The 22,095-nt window shown below is 40.9% G+C and overlaps 1 protein-coding gene across 13 annotated transcripts in view; it reads right to left on the bottom strand.

The window, feature by feature from the left end:
- Nucleotides 1-22,095, bottom strand: part of DCX (doublecortin) — a 367,328-nt gene that overhangs the window by 91,768 nt on the left and 253,465 nt on the right. For 9 of the 13 annotated variants that reach the window (XM_070257762.1, XM_070257759.1, XM_070257764.1 and 6 more), the window contains 2 exons: nucleotides 18,540-18,925; nucleotides 9,791-10,131 (listed from right to left, as the gene is read on the bottom strand). In XM_070257762.1, the coding sequence (XP_070113863.1) occupies nucleotides 9,791-10,131; nucleotides 18,540-18,925 (727 nt within the window). Of the gene's footprint in view, nucleotides 1-9,790; nucleotides 10,132-18,539; nucleotides 18,926-20,478; nucleotides 20,762-22,095 lie in introns of those variants that run through there. The other 4 variants (XM_070257768.1, XM_023634382.2, XM_070257769.1 and 1 more) reach the window with 3 other exon arrangements.

The raw sequence follows: 22,095 nt of genomic DNA on the forward strand, positions 1-22,095 counted from the left end.
GGTGACCTCAGACCTACAAGTCCAAGGAACTGAATTCTGCCCAAAACTTGAATGAGCCTCGAACTGGATTCATTCCCAGAGCCTCCAGACAAGAGCCTAGCCTGTCTGACACCTTGACTTTAGCTTTGTGAAACCCTAAACAGAGAACCCAGTCAAGTCTGCTTTAACTCTGACCTACAGAACGGTGAGATAATAAATGGATGTTCCAAGCTGCTACATTTCTGGTAATTTATTACACAGCAGTAGAAAACTAATACACCCCCAAATTCAAATAATGACTAAGCTCTCCAATTTCTACTCCCAAATATTTCTTGAATCTGTTTTCTCATTTTCTATGTCCACTACCACAGCCCGGGTTTAGATCCTTCTATTCTCCTTCCTGTACTACCACACTGCTTCCTACCTGGCCTACCTACTGGTTTTGTCCTCCTCAAATCCAAAACAGAGCGAGCTACTCAAACTGCAAATCTGATCGTGTTGTTCCTCTGCTTAAAATCCTTCAGGGGCTTCTATCCCAACAGGATAGCATGCAAGCTCCTTCACATAGTTTACAAGGTTGTTCCTACATCTTGCCCTTGCCTCTTAGCTCCATCATCTGCCATGTCTGCCTTGCACTTCATCCTGTAATGCAGGGTTTCTGAATCATAGCACTACTGACACTTTGGGTCAGATAATTCTTCATCGTGGGGGGCAGTTCTGTGCACTGCAAGACGTTTAGCAGCATCCCTGTCCTCTACCAACCAGATGTCAGTAGCACCTCTCACCCCCTTTCATGACAACCAAAAATTTCTCTAGACGTTGCCAAATCCCCCCTGGGGGGCAAAATTGCCCTGGTTAAAGACCTCTAGGCCTAATAATACAGAACTGCTGTGGCTCCCTACACCCAAACTCTTTTTTTCTCAGGAGCTAATATCACAAGACCTGGAGACGGTAAAGTCTGTGGTATCAACAATAAGAGTATTCTAAACCTAGGAAAAATAGATGGACTGAGGTTCTGGAAATCCCTTTTGGTACACCATTTTAGAATTAAGGAACTTTGGTGATTTCTCTCTTTCTACTAGAAGTCCCTTATGTTTAGAAAGCATCTTTGATTCTGGAGAGTTAGAAGGGCCAGGGTAGGATTAAGATAAAAAGAAGAAAACGGCTTCTTTGTATTTTCTCTAGCTTTAAGAAAAGTTATTAAAAGGACTTTCATGTTTCCTTCTATATTGTTTAGGCAAGAACTCTGGGCCAAATCTCTACACAGAAAAAAGAATGCAAATTTGTTTGTTTGGAGCATCCCTTGGAGTATATGTTTTAGGAACGTGTGTTAGGTGGTTAGGGGACAGGAGAAACCCCAACACCCAATAATTCTATTACTAGGTATATACTTGAGATAAATGAAAATATATGTCCACACAAAAACTTACACACAAATGTTTATAGCAGCAGTATTAATAATAGCCAAAAGATGAAAACAACTCAAATGTCCATCAACCAATGAATGGATAAATAAAGGGTGGTATATCCATACAATGGAACACTATTCATCCATATAAAGGAATAAAGTCCAAATACATACTACAAGATGGATGAGTCTTAAAAACATTATGCTATGTGAAGGAAGCCAGTCATGAAAGACCACATATTGTATGATTCATTTATGTGAAATGTCCAGAAAAGGCAAATCTATACACACAGAAAGTAGAGTAGTCGTTGCTAATATCTAGGGGGAACGGGGCATAGGAGAGTGGTAGCTAAAAGCTGTGGGATTTCTTTTTGAGATGATGAAAATGTTTGAAAATTGTGATGATGGTTATACATATTTATGAATACATTATAAATCATTGAATTGTACACTTTGAATCGGGTGAAGTATATGGTATATGAATTATATCTCAATTAAGCTATTACCAAAAAAAGTAATTGAGCAATTGTGGGCATCTCCCTTCTCTCCTGCCCCAGTCCTGCTTAGCACCACTCTGAAGGGATAGGACACGGGACAAGCAAGTTTGGATGGGTCTAGGGTGAGAACTTCAGGCGTCTAGAGCATGAGGGTCACTGCCAAGGAACAATTGTTCCTTTTAACTTCTCTTATCATGTCCTCTTTTTTTTCCCTACTTAGTGAGGCTTAACCAACCTCACTGCTGTAGCCTTGGAGTGAGTTACTGTTTCAGAGCATCATATAGGAGAAACTTCTGTGCTGTTAGTTCACACCCGCAGTTCTTGGAAGTTCTACAAAACTTCAAAGCATTTGGCTGCTAACTTTTGATGCCAAGGTACCCCCTGGATATGAGGATATGGGCCACTGCTATTTCGAAGTGTCAGATTAAACTCAAATTTTTAAAAACCTGTCTTATCTTTTCAACAAATGGTGCTGGAAAAAATTGGATATATATTTGCTGCCCGCTCACAAAAAGCACCTTGAGCCTTACCTCACACCACACAAAAATTAACTCAAAATGGATCAGATACCTAAATGAAAGAGATAAAATGTTAAAACTTCTGCAAGAAAACATGGGAGAAAATTGGGGGACCTTGGTTTAGGTAAAGAGTTCTTAGATATGATACCAATGCATAATGCTTAAAAGAAAAATTGAGAAATTAGACTTCATCAAAATGAAAAAATTTTGCTCTCAAAAACTTAAGACAGCCATTAAGCAGACGAAAAGATGTTACACACTAGGAGAAAATATTTGCAAATCAAATATGTGACAATAGACTTGTATCCAGAATATATAAAGAACTCTTATAACTCAATAATAAGAAGACAAATAACTCAATTTAAAAAATGGGTCAGCCAGCCCCATTGCCTAGTGGTTAAGTCCAGCGTGCTCTACTTCAGCAGCCCAGGTTCAGTTCCTGGGTGTGGACCTACACCACTCTGTTAGCAGCCATGCTGTGCTGGCAGCCCACACACTAAAAAATAGAGGAAGATTGATACAGATGTTAGCTCAGGACGAATCTTCTTCAGCAAAAAAAAAAAAAAAAGGGGCAAAGGATCTAAATAGACATTTTTCCAAAGAAGATATACAAATGTCCAATAAACATGTAAAAATACATTAGATATCATTAGTTATTAGGGAAATGCAAATAAAAACCACAGTGAGATACCACCTCACACCCACTAGGATGATCCGAACAAAAAGATAGACAATAACACATGTTAGCAAGGATGTAGAGAAACTGGAATTCTCATACATTGCTGGTAGGGATGTAAAATGGTGTTGCCATTTTAGAAAACAATTTGACCGTTTCTTCAAATTTTAAACACATACATACCATACAACCCAGCAATACTATTCCTAGGTATTTACCCAAGATAAATTATGTTATGTCCACATAAAAATCTGTACATGAATGTTCATAGCAGCATAACTCATAACAGCCAAAAAGTGGAAATAATCCAAACGCCCATCAACTGATGAATTCATAAAATGTGATGTATTTGTACAATGGAATGTTATTCAGCATAAAAAGGAATGAAGTACTGCTCTGCCACAACGTGATGAACCTTGAAAACATGCTAAGTAAAGAAGCCAGCCACAATGGATCACATATTGTATGATTCCATTCACATACAATGTCCAGAATGGGCAAATCTATAGAAACAGAAAGTAGATAAGTGATTGCCTAGGGATGGGGGGATTAGGGGACAGGAACATGATATCTAAACAGTGGGGGTTTTTTTTGTGGTGATGAAAATGTTCTAAAACTGATTGTGGTTATGGATGCACAACTCAGTGAATATACTAAAAGCCATTGAATTGTATACTTAAAATGGGTGAATTGTATGGTACAGGGATTATATCTCAATAAAGCTATTTTAACAACTGTATTAAGAGACAATGCTTTTTCTGCCACTTTGAGACAATGACAATAATGAGAAAGACGAACATAGAGAACTAAGAACAAGAGGCTGGTTACTTCAGTTGTCGGTAATGGAACAGCCTGCATCCCTGGATCAACCCCCACTTGATGATCCTCTGCAGCTTGCTCGAGAAATAGTGCTGATGCTAACCTCCCTCAGGGGCAAAGGGTCTTCCCAGCACAGAAAATAAAACCACCATTGTGTAGACGCCTTAATAATGGCACTATCAAATGCTTGTCACAATTTTAGCAGGCTGGCTTTTCCCTTGCTTTGTTTGTGATCCCTCTACCCTCTACTCCTCACACCATCCACACTGGAAAGAAAAGGAGGCCAAATCAAAATTGCAAATTTAAAAATATTCTTTGGTCACATCATCACAGGCAGCAAGAACAATCTGACTATAAGAACTGTACAAATATCATTTAGGGACTATCCTAGAAAACAACGTATCCGCCAAGGTAAGGACTACATCATGTTGGAGATCCTAGGAGAATAGAGAGGCAGAGGACACCGAGAAGAGTAGTGGCTTGGTAAAAAATATCTAGACAGAAGCAACACTGTGACATGAATACTCCGCTATCACTGAGCTAGAAGTACTCTTAAAGGTCATGTACTTATCTCAAAAACTAAGGCCCAGAGAAGAGATGTGATTGGCCCCATATCACATAGCTAATGGAGAACAATGTGAAGACTAGAACTCAGGTCTCTGAATCCCATTCTAGGGCTCTTCCTATATGCCTGAATGTTGGATATTGACAGACTGGTCAGCGTAGGAGACTGGAATACTATGCCAAAACTCTTGATTGAAACGTCCAAGCCCCACCTCTATCACTTCTCAGAGCCAGGAGCATCTCACCAACTCTAAAAGGATAAATTACCGAAGAAATAACTAATCATCAGGTTACACCTGGTACTTTCTTTGCAGAAGGACAGTATATTTGATGTTTGGCCACTTCTATCATAAGCCCTCTTTTACAGTATAAAATCTAGCTCAGTGTAAAGATTCTTGAAATATATACTACATGTGGCAAGATAGTTTGCAAACTGTCTCCTTTCACAGAGTCCAGCCTGGCTTCTCATCTTTGCTCTTTGCTACTTCATGCTGAAGCCAATCCTCTCAAAACCTGTCTCAAGGAAGCAATTCTGTGGAAGGTTGGGGAGGGGAAACTTTTGGCAATACAAAAATCACCTTTCCAACCTTGATTTTCTTAAGTGAAGGTCAATGATAAATGACTTCCCTCTTGGGGCATAATTTATGGCCACGTGTCCTTATCTATTGAACCCAACATTGACTGATAGGGTCATGACACTAGGAGGAGAGAGAGGTTGTCTCTGGGAGAGCTGGAGGCCAGGGAGTATAAATAAAATCAGATGTGGCTGGAGTGGGCAGAGATGATGGGGAGGAGAGAAAAACGGCTACACAGGCCAAGTAAAGACACATCCACCTTGGAAAATGCACTCAACATTTCCAAGGTTAAATCCAACTCGTGTTTCTGTGCTTCCTACAATTGCCTTTGTGCTTGCAGCACCCGGTTATTTAGTAAAGCAATATGGAAGGGGCAAGTTTTTCCTAGAATACTTAGTAGTGGTTCAAACATCCTTTGTGCTCTCATTTTCTTATTCCACCATCTTATGGTTCAAAACATTTCTTAAAACTCCTGGTCTAGCTTCTAAGGCTATGAATAATGTTGGGATCGGCTTAAACCTCGTTTCTGTTATTCTGGGACCTAGAATTCCTGGTCCAAGTAGTTGGTACTAGCAATATATATAGAGAAAGACTAAATAAATTCATCCAATTGGAAATTGGTCTAACAAAGCTAACACAAATGCTTAGGCATGTACCTTGAGGCAATAGTGAATCTTTGACTACACAGACCCTGGATGTGGACAAAACCAAGACTAGAGATGCTAATGTGTTGCATGAAAATGGATAGCGTGAGGACCAGCTGCACCCTGTGTAAGATGCCAAAAAGCTGGAAGTCTATTACTAAAGCTCTGCATCTCTAACAGAAGCACCATGTTCTGTGCTTTACAGAAATGAATTTAAGGCTAGACCATGTATCTACTGAGCCACTACTAAGTGAACCAGAAATTTGGGTTCCAGTTTTAATGCATCCATGACCTTTATGCATAAAGGTCAAAGTGTGGCTTAATTATAGAAATTAATAGTTGCATAATTTTGTCAGCACACCAGAACCACTACAGCTGCCAGGAAATCAAAAGAACAACCTCACCTGAGAGTGAACTAATATGCATCATTATATCACCCTTCATCATGTTTTTCTTGACCCTTCAAAAATCCATTACAGCCAGTAGGAGTAGCCAGGGCCCTATCAACTATTCCTTATTCCATTAGCAATCTCTTACTGAGGTGAGAAATAAATTGGGACCCCTTCCTACCACTGATGGTTAGCTTTCCTGTCTATACAGACCACAAATATCTCAGAGGCAAGAGGTCAGGAAATTGGTCTTCGATACTGGCAAAGCTTAAACCCTAAAGAATCAAGGGCTCCAAAAGCACATCCAAACAAAATAAAAAGAGAGAAAGAGATGAGAGCCATGTCTGCAGACTGCTTGTCAATCAGCATAAGCCAATTAGTCAAATGGTACACACACGAACAGAAGCAACAAAAAATCTGGTATAATCAACTGGTCTGTTTTAACTGATCCTTATTTAAACAAAGAGGGAGAAAACCACTATTGGGGATCTAGTTAGAGCAAGACTGAAACCAAGCGATGGCTTTGATTTCATGATTAAAACGTTCCATAACAAATAGCCTTGACCAAATTTTGTCCTTTCTTCCTGGGACCACATTTAGCCAAAGATAGGCATGGAATCTCATCCAAGCAAGTCCAAGCCATTGCAACACATGTGCCTTCAGCCTGCACAGAGGAAGATCATATTCCCAAGTAGTAAGAATACCCACCAGTAATCTAAGTGACTGACAGGTGTTAAGGTTAGAGCTGTCATCACTAGAATTGGAAAATGCACTGGGCTCCAAAATTTTGAGTTGGGCACCAACTTTGAGTATACTCAGCACCTATTTTGTAATTAGTAGGTTTGTCCATGCACCCCCAAATTTTGCTATTCAATGTCCTTGCTGTAACCACACAACAATGTCTGATTTGTGGATTACCCCATGCATACCAGTCTTACCAGTGAGGTAAGATTGGGAAATCCTGGGTCTAAATTAAATGAGTTTCCTTTCTGCAGGACTTCTCAGAACATTTAATGTGCCAAAGAGCACCACGAATCTCTAAGAAAGGCATATATTTGCAGCATGTCACCATATCACTTGCCCATAGAATCCTTTTCTGAAAAGCTTTTGGGGATGAGGAGATGGGGACAGTTCTTAGAATATACTTTGGGAATTATTGCTTTAAAAGTATGCCCTCAATGACTTCCAAGTAAGTAATGAATAGGTGTTGCTGGTGGTATATGCATTACTTTGGAAGCCCCCATCTCTTCTGATAGACCTAAGGGTAGTGTCTGGGGCATTGAAAGTAGAGGGTTTTTTGGAACATGTCAGAACATCTACCTGGGTCATGTGAGAATCTCTTAATGTTAGTTCATTCAATCAACAAATGTAGTGCATCCACAATGTATCAGGAGCTGAGCATTTAAAAACACAAAAAGGTTAAGGTTGCTTTACTTTGTATAGTGGAATAGTGGAGGCAGAGAAGTTTTCCCAGACAAAAGGACATTTGAACCAGGCCTTAAAAAATGACCCCCAGGGGTCAGCGTAGGCAGAGGGAGACATTTTAAAGAGAAAGAACAATATATAGAGATGCACTGATGCCTGATAAGGCATTGTTCTGCTCCCTTGAGCACTGTTCCCTGATGTTTCTGTACACACACCATATCATAGACTGGCATTTCATAATGTGTTCCTCAAAGAAATAAGGAGCTGATGCTTGAAGGAGCTGGAGATTGCTTGTCGCTCTGTGTGGCCTGCTGTAGGACGAAAATCCACCCATCACTGGACTGGAGCTTGCTTAGCTAGGAGGTGAAGGTGTTGCTTTATTAGGAGCAATCACAGAATGCCAAGGTATGGTATATCTCCACAAAATGTTGGAAATGATGGAGGTAGGGGGAAGAGAGCTAACATTTATTAATATTTATGCAAATTGTCTTTAAATTTACATATTTTATCTCATTTGATGATGAATTGTATGCTTACATATTGATGTCACGTGTTTTGATTTACAGAGTGCTTTCATATCCTTTATTTCCTTTGATCCTCATGAGAACCCTGTGAGCACGGATGGGGCAGGTGTGCTCAGCCTCTTTGTACAGAGAAGTGTGAGGCTCAGGATAGTTAAGTGATTAGCCCAAGGTCACATGGTAAGTGGCAATATCAAGACTAAAAACCAGGTCTTCTGAACCCTAGTCTTATGTCCTTGATTTGTATCTGCCCTGTATTACTTCAAGAGGCTGAAAATATAAGGAGAAAAACTTATGCCCAATATAAGGAAAATCTTTCTAAAACTCACAGCTGTTGAACAGTAGAATAGGCTGTCTTACAAAATGATTGTAGAGGCTATCTCTGCATTACATGGGAGATTAAATGTCATGGCGTCTAAGGTCAGTCTCCACTCTAACATCCAATGATTCTAAAATTCTTAGGTCCTACTTCTCCGAGATGAGGTTTCCAGTGACTAAGCCTGTTCCTGGGCAGCTCCTGTTTATTATATACTTGGTCCTCAGAAAAGAGATATTCCTAGACAGATGCCTGGGAGTTGTACCTTTCCCCAACATTACAGGTAACCCATTGCTTTGGTACAACAAACATAAATCACATACAACAATGCCTCCAGATGTCTCAGATCACCAAATGATGGGGACACAGATAGAAGCCGCAAATTTATCAAAATTGCCACATAAATGAGTGAATTTTGCCCGAAACTTAAACCCTTATAGCACACAGTATATATCAGAAATTATGGGAGGAGGCACAGTTCTGCATACGAACACTCATCAGTCATTCTGATGTGCAGTGAATCTGCTTTTTTAGAATCTATATAGTTGTTCAAACACCAAAAGTATTTTAAGGGATAGAAAGTATGGACTGGTAATAATCCACACTTGTCTTCTCTGATGAGGGACCAGGATTCTCTTGAGAACCAGTAGAACCAGCTACTGTTCCAATTCCCCTGGAAAATTTTTTGTCATATATTTACAGCTCCCTATGCTCAAGAGAATGGTGCATCTGTCTGATGGAGACGCCTGGCTGCATTCTTTCCCAGATATTAATATAGGTGGCACTTTAGCAGCATAACCAATGACATGAAGAACCTGATTTGGAGGGGAACAGATGGCAGCATCTTTCTTGGGCTAATTTTAGGATTCTGAAATAGTCCCTTTCTCACACAAACTATCAGTGAAACCAAATTAAGACAGCTATGTCACATGGAAAAGGAAGAGAGAAAAAAAATGTGGCCTAGTGTGAAGGAAAGACAAAAAATCAGAGACTTCAGTGGTTCCTTCATATCTGACTCCTTTCACAGAATGTTAGGGTCACTTCAATCTCTTTTCATCAGAATGAATGCTGAATATAAACATGAGGGTATCTAAGAAGAAATGAGTGGAGAAATTTTATTTCCAGTCACATGCATTGAATAAAGTTGCATCATGTAATAGCTAAATTCACATTCATAAGAATGTGTAGGACCTACATTCTAACACATCTTTTCTTAGCAGATAAGAAAGCTAAGTGACCACTTTACTTGGCCAGTCAGAAGCAGATTGAATTTCAAAGCCTCAGACTGCTGGTCCATTTCTTTGTCTGCTGAAAAGACCTTTCTTCCAAATGAGACATAAAATATCAATTAGGGATGATGAGAGATGGAGAGAGAGTCTCCCAATCAGAAATGATGCCGACGGTATAAGGATTTAAAACAAACGAGAAAAAGAATACTTTGAAGAAAAAAAGTACCTACCTGTTTTCCATCCAGAGTGTAGAGTTTTTTGACAACCCCGGTCTCTAGTTTGATGGCTTCAGTGATGTCAGTGAGGACTTGCTCAAAAGAGTGGGCTGTCTTCTTGTTCAGAAGCACACGCACAGCTTTCCGAGGCTTCACCCCACTGCGGATGATGGTTACCAGCTTGGGGCGCACAAAGTCCTTGTTTTCCCTGGCCTGGGCACTGTTGCTGCTAGCCAGGGACTGGGGGGCTTTCATATTGGCAGATGTCTTCACATTGACAGACCAGTTAGGATTGACATTCTTGGTGTATTCCACCTTTTTAAAGAAGTTGTCTGAGGAACAAACATAGCTTTCCCCTAAGGGAAAAAATGAGTGGTGATTAGTTTAATAGCAGATATAGGAACTATTCTAACCAAATTAATACACACTGACCTAGGAGTTGGACTTTCGGGGAAATGGTGATAATAACCAACCTTAGGTATAATTTCTCATTGGAATCTCTAACAACTTGGCTCATTCAAATTCAAGAACAAGAAATCAGGCAAACATTCTTCATTATAATGCATACCTAGCTGAAAAATCCTTTAAAGCTAAGGGTCCTAAGGACAATGAACATACTTAAGCATAATCTAACAAGTGAGGTTCTCAAGCTTGATAGGGTTTTATCGGCATTGAAATGTTTATGTTAATTTCTAGGATGTTTGTTAACATCTATGGGATTAATGGAGTGTTTTTAACATGACTCTATTTCTTAATGTTCCTGTCCTGTTCCTGGACCCACTGCCCCACTCCATTTTTATATTATGAACCCAGGAGAACTTTCAAAGTTAATACACTTTTATTTCAAGTTAAAGTGACCCAAGTAACCTTGTATATTGGGCATACAGTACATTCTTGCCAAGAAGCCAGACTGTCCTTTGCACAGAGAATATGGCTAAACAGTGTAATATTGAAATGTGAAATACGTGTGTGTGTGTGGTAAATGTATATATGTGTTTATAATTATGTCCTCTACAGCTCCCCCTCATACCAGGTGAAGAAAGTGTCTGAATTACAACCTGTACACACATACACACACACACAACACAACATTCCTTGTGTTTGCAAGTCTTAGCTCTTGCTTGAGAAATCCTCTCCTCTGTTTCCACCATCCACCCCTCATCTTTCCATCTTCCCAAATGCTGCACACTCATTCTGTGTATTCAGGGCCGTCTTCACCAGTGCTCACCCTTAGCTGCCGCCAAGTAATGAAGTGGAGATGTGAGAATACATTATACAGCCTGATTTATGGATTGGAGGGATCTGGTGTAATTTTCACATTTACCTTGGGCTAGAGGAAATGACTAATACAGCGGAAGAAACGCAGGGGCCAGAGGCAAAAAGAGGGGATTAGACATCTGGGACTAGAAACTGGAAAAAGAGGAAGAGAGGTAGGCTCAGCCTCGGGGAGAGAGTATTGGAAAAGCTTGAATTTGTTGAGTAAAACACATTAGCCTCAAGGTATACAGAAGTTCATCCAGAGGTTGAGCTGCAGAAAACCAGTGTGATTTAATCAGGCTTAACTCATCAGTAAGAACTATAAATAAATAAATAAATAAATAAATCAACCCTAGCCAGTGCAAAGAAAGTATTAAACACAATTACAGTCTGATGGCTCTTCTTCCTTTGGTCTCAGCAGGAGACCCATGCAGAGACATTCAGAAACACTGGGCTGATAATTCACTCCCTTTGCAAATATTGATTGCTTTGCTGTAGCACCAAATCCTTTAAGTCACGTTAATTAAGAAATTTCTCAGTGCCGAGAGAAGATTCAGTCAGAATCTCTAGGGCTCCTTTGAGGACATTTATGTGTGTGTGTGGAGGGGGAGGGTAAGTGGTTTCCAATGTATGCAAAATGGCTTCCAACACTGCTCTGAGTCCCAGAAGCTGCTAGTGTTCTGTCTTGACAGGGGGACCAAGGGATGGTTTGTAGGCAAGCTAAGCACCCTCCCTGACTTGGTGCACACACACACACCCAGGATGGGGCATCAAAAACCTCAGCCAAAAGAAACCATAATTTCTCTGGTCTCCTTGCTGGCTAATCCAACCCAACCCAAGTGTTTAGAGGCTGGGGTCTTTCATTTGCGACTTAAAAGGATGAAGGGGCCTTTTCAGTTCCCCCATATATTCACAGCCAATATCCCCCACATCCTAGAAATGGCCTCTTGCCTTAGCACTCCACCAGATTCATGGGCACCTTCCAAGATGTCACTGCCTTTGAGTCAGATGTTTTCCATAACTTGTCATGTACTTTAAAACTCTGTCAGACAACTGGTGGTGTGGAAATGTGTGAGGCTATATATTTATGATTTCACTCATCCACACTCTCCTCTGGAGAGTCAGCTGTGTAGCCCTATTAGGACTCTGGACTTTTTTTGCTTCCATCTCTTAAACCTCTTAAGCCTCTAAACTATGAGTATGATTAACCACCACCAGATGAAAATGAACATGATGGCAGACAGCTATAGTATCATATGGCACCCAAAAACTTTCCAGAGGACCCAGCCCTCAGTCCAATCTATGTTGAGCATCTTCCAACAGTACGTTTTAGTCTCTCCACTCTCTCTCCTTTTGGCCCTAATATGGAGTAATGGAAAAAGTGCAGCTGATGTGATGTCAGTCAGAACTGAGTCCCCAATATTTACTAGTTCTGTGTCCTTGGGCAAGTTACCCCCCTTGGCTTCAGTTACTTTTCTGCAAAGTATTGATAATAACATTACATACCTCATAAGGTTGTTGTGAGGCACACATCAGATGATGGATATGAAGTGCTGAGCCCAGAACCTAGTACATAGTTAGCACTTGATGAATTCCAGCTATCATTATTATTAAGGCCCTAATCTGAAGGAATAGAGAGAAAACAACAAGGAAAGAGCAAAGAAGGAAAGGAGGAAGAAGGGGTTGAGAGGAAGGAAATGAAAAAAGGAAGAGTAGAAGCTGAAGGAAAGAAAAGAGGAAGAAACAAGGGCAGCCATCTCGGAACAGAGCTATCATCATTACATAATATGAGCACTGCCCTAGTCCCATGCCTCAAAGGTGAGATTTCCTGCTGGTTGAGAGGCGGCTTCCTGTTGCTGCAAATGCCAAATGGGGAAGTTCTATGTCTGACACCCAGCAAAACCACTGCTGCCCTGCTGACGCACACCGAGGGCAGGATATATCTTTTAAGACTTTATTCTTTTTAGAGCAGTTTTAGGTTCACAGCAAAATTAAGGGAAAGGTACAGAGATTTCCCATCTACTTCCTACCACCACACATGTGTAGCCTCCCTCATTATCAGCCTCCCCCACCAGAGGGCAGGATATTTTTGGTGGTTAAGAGCAGTGACTGGGGGAGTCACACAGCTCTGAAGGCAAATCCCAACCAGGCATTTTACGAGCTGTGTGACCTTGGGAAAATCACTTAATCTTTGAGTCTCAGTTTTTCCATCTGTAAATTTAAGGTATTGCACTAATGACATCTGAGTTCTTTCCAGTCCTAAAGGTCTGCAAGAAAGAATTTTCTTCTCTTTTCCATTCCAAACAGGCTTTAACAAAGCTGTTATGCAATTAAATGTTAAAGAAATAGGTGCCCACCAGTGAGAACGCTCCACTTCTACTACTGGAAAGACATCAAATGTGCTGCTTCTCTAGACCAAGGCTTCCTTGTTCTGATTTTGCAAATATCTACGTCTGCTGCCAGAGCTCGGTGCTTCCTTCACATCCAGCTGCCTGGCACTTGGAGCTGGATGAGGTGTGTTGAATCTTAACACAGCTGGGTTCACATCTTGCCACAGCTTCCAGGGGCCATTTCCCACCCACTGGAAGCCTAGAAGGAAAGCTGGCTTCAAAGAGCCAAGAAAGCTGACAATTTGCTGGAACAGACAACCTGCTTCAGGGTGAAGAGGTAAGGAAATGAAGTCATGGAAGCACAGCTGAAAGGGCAGGAAGGGAACAAGCTGTGGGTTCAAGATGATCTAATGTCTATCTCCCTTCATTTTCAACAGGGCTCCATTTTTAAAAACATTAAACATATTTATATTTTCTTAGCTCAAAAGAACTTCTGCCTGGGCTTTCTCCTCTTTTCTGGGGCTTCCTCATTCAAGAAGGAAAATATTAAATGGTACTTTATTGTAGTATCATACCTATTAATGATGAATCCCACCCAGGTATCTTAAAATCTTCCTCTTTGGCAATATGCTTGCTTTAGTAGTCGGAGGATAAATTAGTGAGAAGGTAGTTTCATCTCATTGGAACAAATGAACCACAGCAAAGGAACTGGATCATAGCAAGTGTTGCCATATAGCTCAGATTTTCCAACAAGGCTGTCACAATTGTAAATATTCTGTCATATGGTCGGTATAATAATGCTCAAAATGAGTATCTTTAAGATTGATCTGGGTACTCACATACAAGGACGTGGGCAAAGATTTAGACAAGATATGATAGCAAGGAGAAAGTTTCCACAATGAAAGACTAAGCAAGACAAAAGGATAAGTCATTGGTAGATTTCATTCATTGACCCACTGGAATACGGCTAATAAGGGTCTCGTCCTATATGGCTTCACTAAGACCCTTGGTGTTCCCGAGGAGCTGTGGGAAAGCTGACATCAATAACCTGACTTTGGTCTCAAATTCTCCCCTTGCTACTTTCAGTATCTAGCAGCAGACAGTAGACTAGAGACATTAGACAAAGGAGTGCTACAAGGCCAGAGGGATTATTAAATGATTGCTTTTTATTTCATTTCATTTCAGGCTAAATATTTAATAATGTGGCCATTTGGAAACATAGTACGTTCTATGCTCCATTATTCCTTTAAGATCTACCAAGCAAAACATGAAAAGAAGGATTTCTACATTCCTAGGAATTTCCACCACCGTAGTTAGCCAAAGGGGACCATCAAGATAACCTAATGCAGTACTTCCCAAGTCTAAGTGCTCATAAGAATCACCTGCGGAGATTTATAAAATCATAGATTCTGGAGCCCTAGCCCTGGGGATTCTGATTCAATAGATCTGGGGTGTGGCCTAGGAATTTACATTTTTCTAAAGCTCTAAAAGATTCTGAAAGACAGCCAGGTTTGGGAACCACTGGCCATTCCAACCCCTCACTGGCATCATCATTATTACTATTATTATTATTTTCACATCATTAATAATTATAGTACCTTGTAGCTGTAGATTAACATTGCTGATGTGTTTTCATATCTATTATCTAATTTTATCCTCATAACCACCCTAATGGATAAAGACCAGTGCTACTAGTCTCATTTTACAGATAAAATATTATAATAGATACTCAAAATGTGGTATAGCTATACAATGGAATATTATTCCTCAGTAAAAAGAAAAGAAGTGCTGGGGCTGGCCCCGTGGCCGAGTGGTTAAGTTCACGCGCTCCGCTGCAGGCAGCCCAGTGTTTCGTTGGTTCGAATCCTGGGCGCGGACATGGCACTGCTCATCAGACCACGCTGATGCAGCGTCCCACATGCCACAACTAGAAGAACCCACAACGAAGAATACACAACTATGTACCAGGGGGCTTTGGGGAGAAAAAGGAAAAAATAAAATCTTTAAAAAAAAAAAAAAAAGAAAGAAAAGAAGTGCTGATACATGGTACAACATGGATAAACCTTAACAACATTTTTCTAAATGAAAGAAGCCAGTCACAAAAGAGCACATAGTGTATGATTCATTTTAGATAAAATGTCCATAATAGGCAAATCTGTAGAGACATAAAGTAGATTAGTTGTTGCCTAGGGTTGGAGAGAATGGGGGAAATGGGCAGTGGCAGCTAATTGGCATAGAGTTTCTTTTGGGGATGATGGAAATGGTCTAACATTAGATTATGGTCATGGTTGCACCACTTGGTAAATTTTCTAAAAATTATCAAATTGTACACTTAAATGGGTGAATTTTATAATATGCATACTATACCTTAATAAAGTTGTGTTTTAAAAAGAGAGAACATTAGTCACAGTGATGGTTAGGATAAACCTGTGGTTATATAGCTAACCAGCTATAAACTAGGACAACTCAAACCATAATAGCTACCCTTGATTGAGTGCTACTGTGTGCCAGGCAAAATATCAAACGCTTCACATCCATTGTATTATTTAGTCCTCAAAGCAATTGTTCCCACTTTACAGATGAAAAACTGAGGCTCAGGGAGTCTAAATTGTTTCCCCAAGGTCACATAAGCTAGCAGGTGCAGACCTTGGATTTGAACCAAATCTGGTTGCAAAGACTTCTTTTCCCATTATAATCTTCTGCCTCTAAGACTAGAACCCAATGCCCCGATTCTTCACCCAGGGATCTTTCCAAACTATTTTTATATTTGAAGTCTCATTGGAAGCAATGTGTATAAAATTTTAAATCTTTCATTCAATCTCTCCCAAAAATGAACAAAGTGAGGGACTTCCGTCCTCCATTCATAGATGAGTAGTTCCAGAGGATAAAATAGGAGAGAAAAAGACCCTTAATCTTTATCCTTCTCATCCTGGTGCCCTTTCCTGTCTGGCCCTGTGGTAGTGGGAAAATTGGTCACATTTCTCAATACTATCCCAGAGATACCCCAGAATTTTCTTAACTGAATGGGCAGTATTCATGAGTGGGAAGGCATTGAGGGCCACTGCAGCTTGTGGTTGTAGGTGACACATGAATAAATGCGACTGAGCCATATTCACACTCTACATGGTCTGGGAATTCACCAGGAACTACTACTATTGCACCCAAGAGTGGTAGGTGAGAGAAGTCCAATCTAGCAGGATTCAAAAGGATCAAGAGAAGAGAAAGCTGCAGTCTTCAAAATTACATTTATTACCTATATTGAACTGAGGTTATCACAACACACACACGCAATACACACACACACACACACACACACACAAATTCACGGGGGAAAATCAATATCAAGGGCTTGTCCTTGAGTAAGACATGTTAAGAAATAGATTTGGGGGGAAAAAAATCTGTGCATGACTCCTCTCTTATCAGACACAAGAACATTCTAATCCTTGCTCTGAATACAATGTCACTTGGTTTAGAATTCTGCTGTAGTGTCTATCATGGTCTTTAGAAGACCAAAGCTAGTGGAAATGAGGATATACTGGGTAATTCAGGGTGCTTTTGTTGTGAAAATTATTACACAGAAACCCTCAAATTTGACTGAGATGTGGATTTTACACTGACAAAAGACATACACCCTATCGATCACTCTGTTGGACAGCTCCCTCAACCCAGATTTAAGCCCTTCATGTTTCCCTGACTCTCCTTTATTTTAAGATATGTGCTAGGATGGTCAATCCTTCAATGTTCAGGAAAAGCCTAGGATTAACCTGTGTCTGGCCATCCAGAACATGATCAAATAATCTAAGCCTCTTTAGTAATGTTTTTCAAGGTCAACTATGTAGAAAAACCTTGGACTTGAACCCCAAGACCCAGATCTGGTAGTCGTATAGACAGTCTTTTATAAGTAACTGGCCCCAAATCACTTGACTTGACTTGGGGAAAAAGCGGCTACTTAAGAGAACGTGGTCTTACACAAGGGAAGCTCTCATGCTCCTTTGTCTAGGAACACAAGAAACCTAGAAGCAGTGAAGCGGAGGCGGGGCACTCCCACACCAAGTCATTTAATATGCTGTTTCTCCTTCCTTGTCGGCTGTTCCATAGCTCAGTTTCCCTAGAGATCTGCCTGCTCTAAACTCACCTTTGCCCTGGGAATGGAAGAAGTGAGGAGGGAGGGCTGGAGAGTCGGGGAGAGATTACGGAGCAAACAGTTTCATTATTACCACTCCTTGAGGCTGTCCTTTAAAGCATCGTGTCAGGTTAAACTGATCACATATGTTACACCAATTTAAAAGTTGGGGTAGGGAGGCACCCTCAATATAATTGATTTGATAAGGTAAAATATTAAGAATGTGTCCCAAGATCTATTTTCTAAATGACCACAAAAAAAAAAGACTTCGTGGCTGAGCAAGTTTTGGGAAGACCTGGGATTTTTCCCTATTTTCAGGTGGGTACACAGGTTGTCAGCATTTTCAGCAATCTAGTTATAAAATGCAATTGCAAAACCAAAATCTATAGAGGATCTAAAGGGATTTAGGTACAGTTAGTCAGTTACTATTCTAATAGGAATAGTCTTTATTAAAATACCAGACATATCTACAGCTTTCTTTGGTATTTCTCTCAATGACCTCAGCCTTAGGGACACACCCTGATGTGGGTTTTTTAGAAGCAACAGCTGAGCAGTGACCACTTACCTAAAAGTATAATCCTTTGTGAATATGTCCAGGGAGTCCTGCTTTTAGGGTGCATATTTCCATGAGTTGCAATTCACAAAGAGTCTCTCAGCAGTTCAAAGGATATTTGGGTGAAACATTTTCTCTCCCAACTTAACTTCCTTCCTCATTTTACACCCCTAATGATTTCATGCTCTCTCCATAGTTCTACTTAGAGTTAATTATGAACAAGATCTAGAGTAAATGACACAATTCAGATTTTCCTTTGTAAACCCTGGCAGATAAGCACAATGCATTATCACTACCATCTACACTTCACCCCAGCAGAGACTAAAGGCCATGAAGGGTAATGGCTAACGGCTCTGCTGATGCCTATAGAATCAGAGGTCTAAGCATTAACCTGGTGTTTTGACAAATATATTTTCTAATTTCTCCCCATGAAATCCAAGAAATATGACCCTAACCAATGCTGCCACCTCCTCCCAAGGGCCACCGCCCACTTTGAATTACCTTCCTCCAGTTCATCCATGCTTCCGATTTTCCTGGATCCATCAATGGTGTAAATGTAACGCACTCCCTGAGGCAGGTTGATGTTGTCAGACAGAGATCGAGTCAGGTCAGCCAGCAAGGCGTCAAAGCTGCGAAAACGGTCAGAGGACACAGCGTACACAATCCCCTTGAAGTAGCGGTCCCCATTGCGGTAGAAACGTACCTTCTTTGCTTTCTTCTCGTTGCTCAGTGCCTGCAAGGTTCTGGTTCGGTAGAAGCTACAGTGGGCGCTGTGAGTGGGGCTAGGCAGCCCATTCATCCGTGAGCCTCGCATGTTCCTGGATGTCTTATCTCTTTCGTCAAAATGTCCAAAATCAAGTTCCATATTTTGGTGGAACCTCAGAGACCTGAATGTTGGAGAAAGGGGTAGGGGGAAGAGGCAAAGAAAAAGGAGTGAGGAGGAAAAAAAGAAGAAAGGAATTCAAATATTAGCCAGATCCAGATCTGCAATCTGCAGCTTGTGAAAAGAACTCGTTGAAAAAAGCCCGTGACCCATCTGCTGCTTGCCCCTGACCTGCAGGAATATTGATCTTAATAGAGAAGAAGGAGGGGCTAGGGAGGTGCTGGCGGTTGTGGGGGTTGGGGGTGAGAGATAGGGAAGGAGGCACTTTTGGCACTGTTCCAAACAGAGGAGCGGGAGGGATTTTGAAATAGCTTAAAATCTTGAGACTTACTGACAGTGGCTCCTATCAAATTGTAACTTCGGGCTAAATACATTAAAACTGGCATCTGTTTCCTCGCACATGCCCACATGACTAACAGTTGTAAATGAATCCATAGCCTGACAAAATTCTCCTTGAAGAGAACAGAAGGAGCTAGCCAAGGTTAGCATCTCCAGCTTAGGAAGCAATCTTTGCCTCTCAGTAAAATGACTACAAGGGGAGTGTTTTAATTTTATTCCAAATCCTTTTTTCTACTCTAATGTGTGCATCCCCTCCCCCCAGAATAAACTAGGATTCTCCTTTAAAGGGACAGCCTCCAGGGAATAGCCAGTGTCTTTGTGCTATTCACCAAACCCTATCCCCACCAAGCTGGTGCAGCTAACCGACATTCATAAGAAATAAGCTGAAAAAAAGGATTAGAAAAATCCGTTATTTAACAAGTTGTTAGCTCTGCTTTCCTCCGGTACCATTTGGTCACAAAATCCTGTTCTTTTTTTTTTTTTCAGGTGCTCGATCCCTCCCCACTGATGCAGCCCCACCTCTTAATGGAATAATTTAATTGTTGAAAGATTCCCAAATGAGTCCCTGAACAGCATATGGGACCTTTAGAAGCAAGCACACCTTTCATTGTTCTGGATTTCTACCCTGACTGAAGGGGCATTTTGCCCTCACAGCAGGCAATTCACCCCAAACTTCTGTATTGCCCAGGTGCATTGGCTGAAGCAAAAGATGGTCATCTGTCAGATTTGCTTTCCCCCCTCCTGCTGAGCCAGAAAAGAAAAGAAAAAAAAAAACAAAAAAAGAAAATCAAAACATGAAACCAAATACAACAGAAGCTCCAAATGCTAGCAAAGGTAGTGACAGCCTAGGAACCAAACTATTAACATGCATCTCACAGATGGGGATAAAAGGACTCACAAAGCAAGCAGGGCTCAGCTGCTACACATTGCCACATTGAGATATTTGCAAGGGACCAGGAGGACAGGAAATAAAGGAGGACTGGTGCCTAGTAGGTTTGCCAGGCTCGGTCCCCCTTTTCTTCCAATGTCACCATGACCTGTGCTGAGCTCAGCATTGTCTCTGTCAGACAACCTGCAGTGGTAAGAGACCCCACCTCCTCAAGACAAGTAGCAAGCATTTCCCCAGGTATGCCAGTAAAGCTCGGCTTTGCTTTAGGATCAGGGGCAGTATTATTCTAAATCGACATCACGGTAAAAACAAAGGAACACCAAACTCACTTTTCCAAAGGAAAATCCCAGGTAGAGGCTTAGGAAAAAATCCGATAGAATAAGGCAAAGAGGGAAGAAAAAAGGAGAAGGAGAGAAAGAGAGCGAGCGAGCGTGTGCACTTTGCCTTGTGCTTTTCCCGTTTGACATCTGTTACATTCTGCCTGAAAATCACTTGAAAGCCCCACTCACCGGTTTTCTGCTGGTTGGGTGGAGATGCTGAGAGAAAGAAAACCAATCTCTCTATGCCTTTGTTGTCTGAGCTCCAAGCAAGAAATTCCTGCCAGGGTGGATAGATGCCTTCCAGGTCCTAGTGCCTTGTCCAGCTTCTCCCCTATAACTCAGGCTTAGTGAATCCCCCCAACCTCCTATGATTAATTACATGCTTTTTTTTCAATTCACAGGCTGCATTAACAGCTAGAAAGGTTTCATTTGTAACCAACAGGAAATTGCAGGGTAGCAAAAAGATTGCACAGGCAAGTTCAGAATGCTCTACTGAGCAATGTGCTAGCCTTTTCTTTTAGGGAATTGGCAATTTCACTTGGCCAAAACCTTGATCTAATCTGCCTGGGTGCCAGATTCAGACAGTCAAACCAGGTTTCTTAGAAATTGTAGCTCTCTTCCTTTCACCTTCTTGAGAGAAAACAATCGAATCTGCAAATTCTTTAATGCATTTTAGTTCATGCATCCAACAACTGGTTGCTTTTGAAATGAAGTCAATGGAGTAAGAGGGAGTAGGAAATGGACAAGACAAGGGAAAAGAGTTCCAGAATTTCATGGAGGATGGAGCTGCAAAAGAACCCTAAGACCTTTTAGCCTGGTGTAATAATTTGGTTAATGGGGTCTGCGGCATTCACCTTTGAGAGTTTGAGAGTTCAAATCCAACCCAGAGACCTTTCTATGTGAAGTAAGTCTGATGGCTACAAGATAAATATTAATGGCTCTCTCCTCAAACTACCTATTTGTTACTAATCGGCTTCTTTATATCAAATATGTTATAAAGGGCAAGGAAGCATCAAAATTGAATTCATTAAAGCAAACCAAACTATAAGACAAAAGAAGAGAAAGGTGAGAGACTAAAGTGAGGGTAGGCTACCATCCTCACAACTGAGGCTACATGCATCAAAATGTAGCAATCTTGAACTATCATGGTTCTATTTATTGCTTGGCTTCTATGAAGCTCAGAGCTAATAGCATGCTCAGTAATTACCTTATATCTGCTTCCTGGTACAATTAACCCTCTTTTTTATACATAGCTGTTGATTTATAGTCAAATACCTTCTGTGTATGTGTTTTACTGTAAGCTGTCTCAAAGTGGGATATAAAAAATATGATTTTCCTTGTCTGGAAGGTGTTGGTTCAGCAAAGCCTAAGCTATCTATGGTACTTAGGTGGTCAGCCTCAAGTGTGAAACCTGCTCAGTTAAGTCTCCCCAACACCTTGTTGCTGCTCTTCTGCTTCCTAAATGAGTAGCTCAGGAAATGGCATGTGTCTGCCCTGTTTTCTTCCATTCATTTCTGCCTCACATTGTGGCCACCTCTTGAAAAATCAAGGTTATTTAGATCAGGGGCAGAGAAATATCAAGGAATAGGAGCAGGGAAATATCATGGAAATTCCAACCAATGGTTG

Source organism: Equus caballus, chromosome X (genome assembly GCF_041296265.1).
Source record: "Equus caballus isolate H_3958 breed thoroughbred chromosome X, TB-T2T, whole genome shotgun sequence".
Lineage (NCBI taxonomy): Eukaryota > Metazoa > Chordata > Mammalia > Perissodactyla > Equidae > Equus > Equus caballus.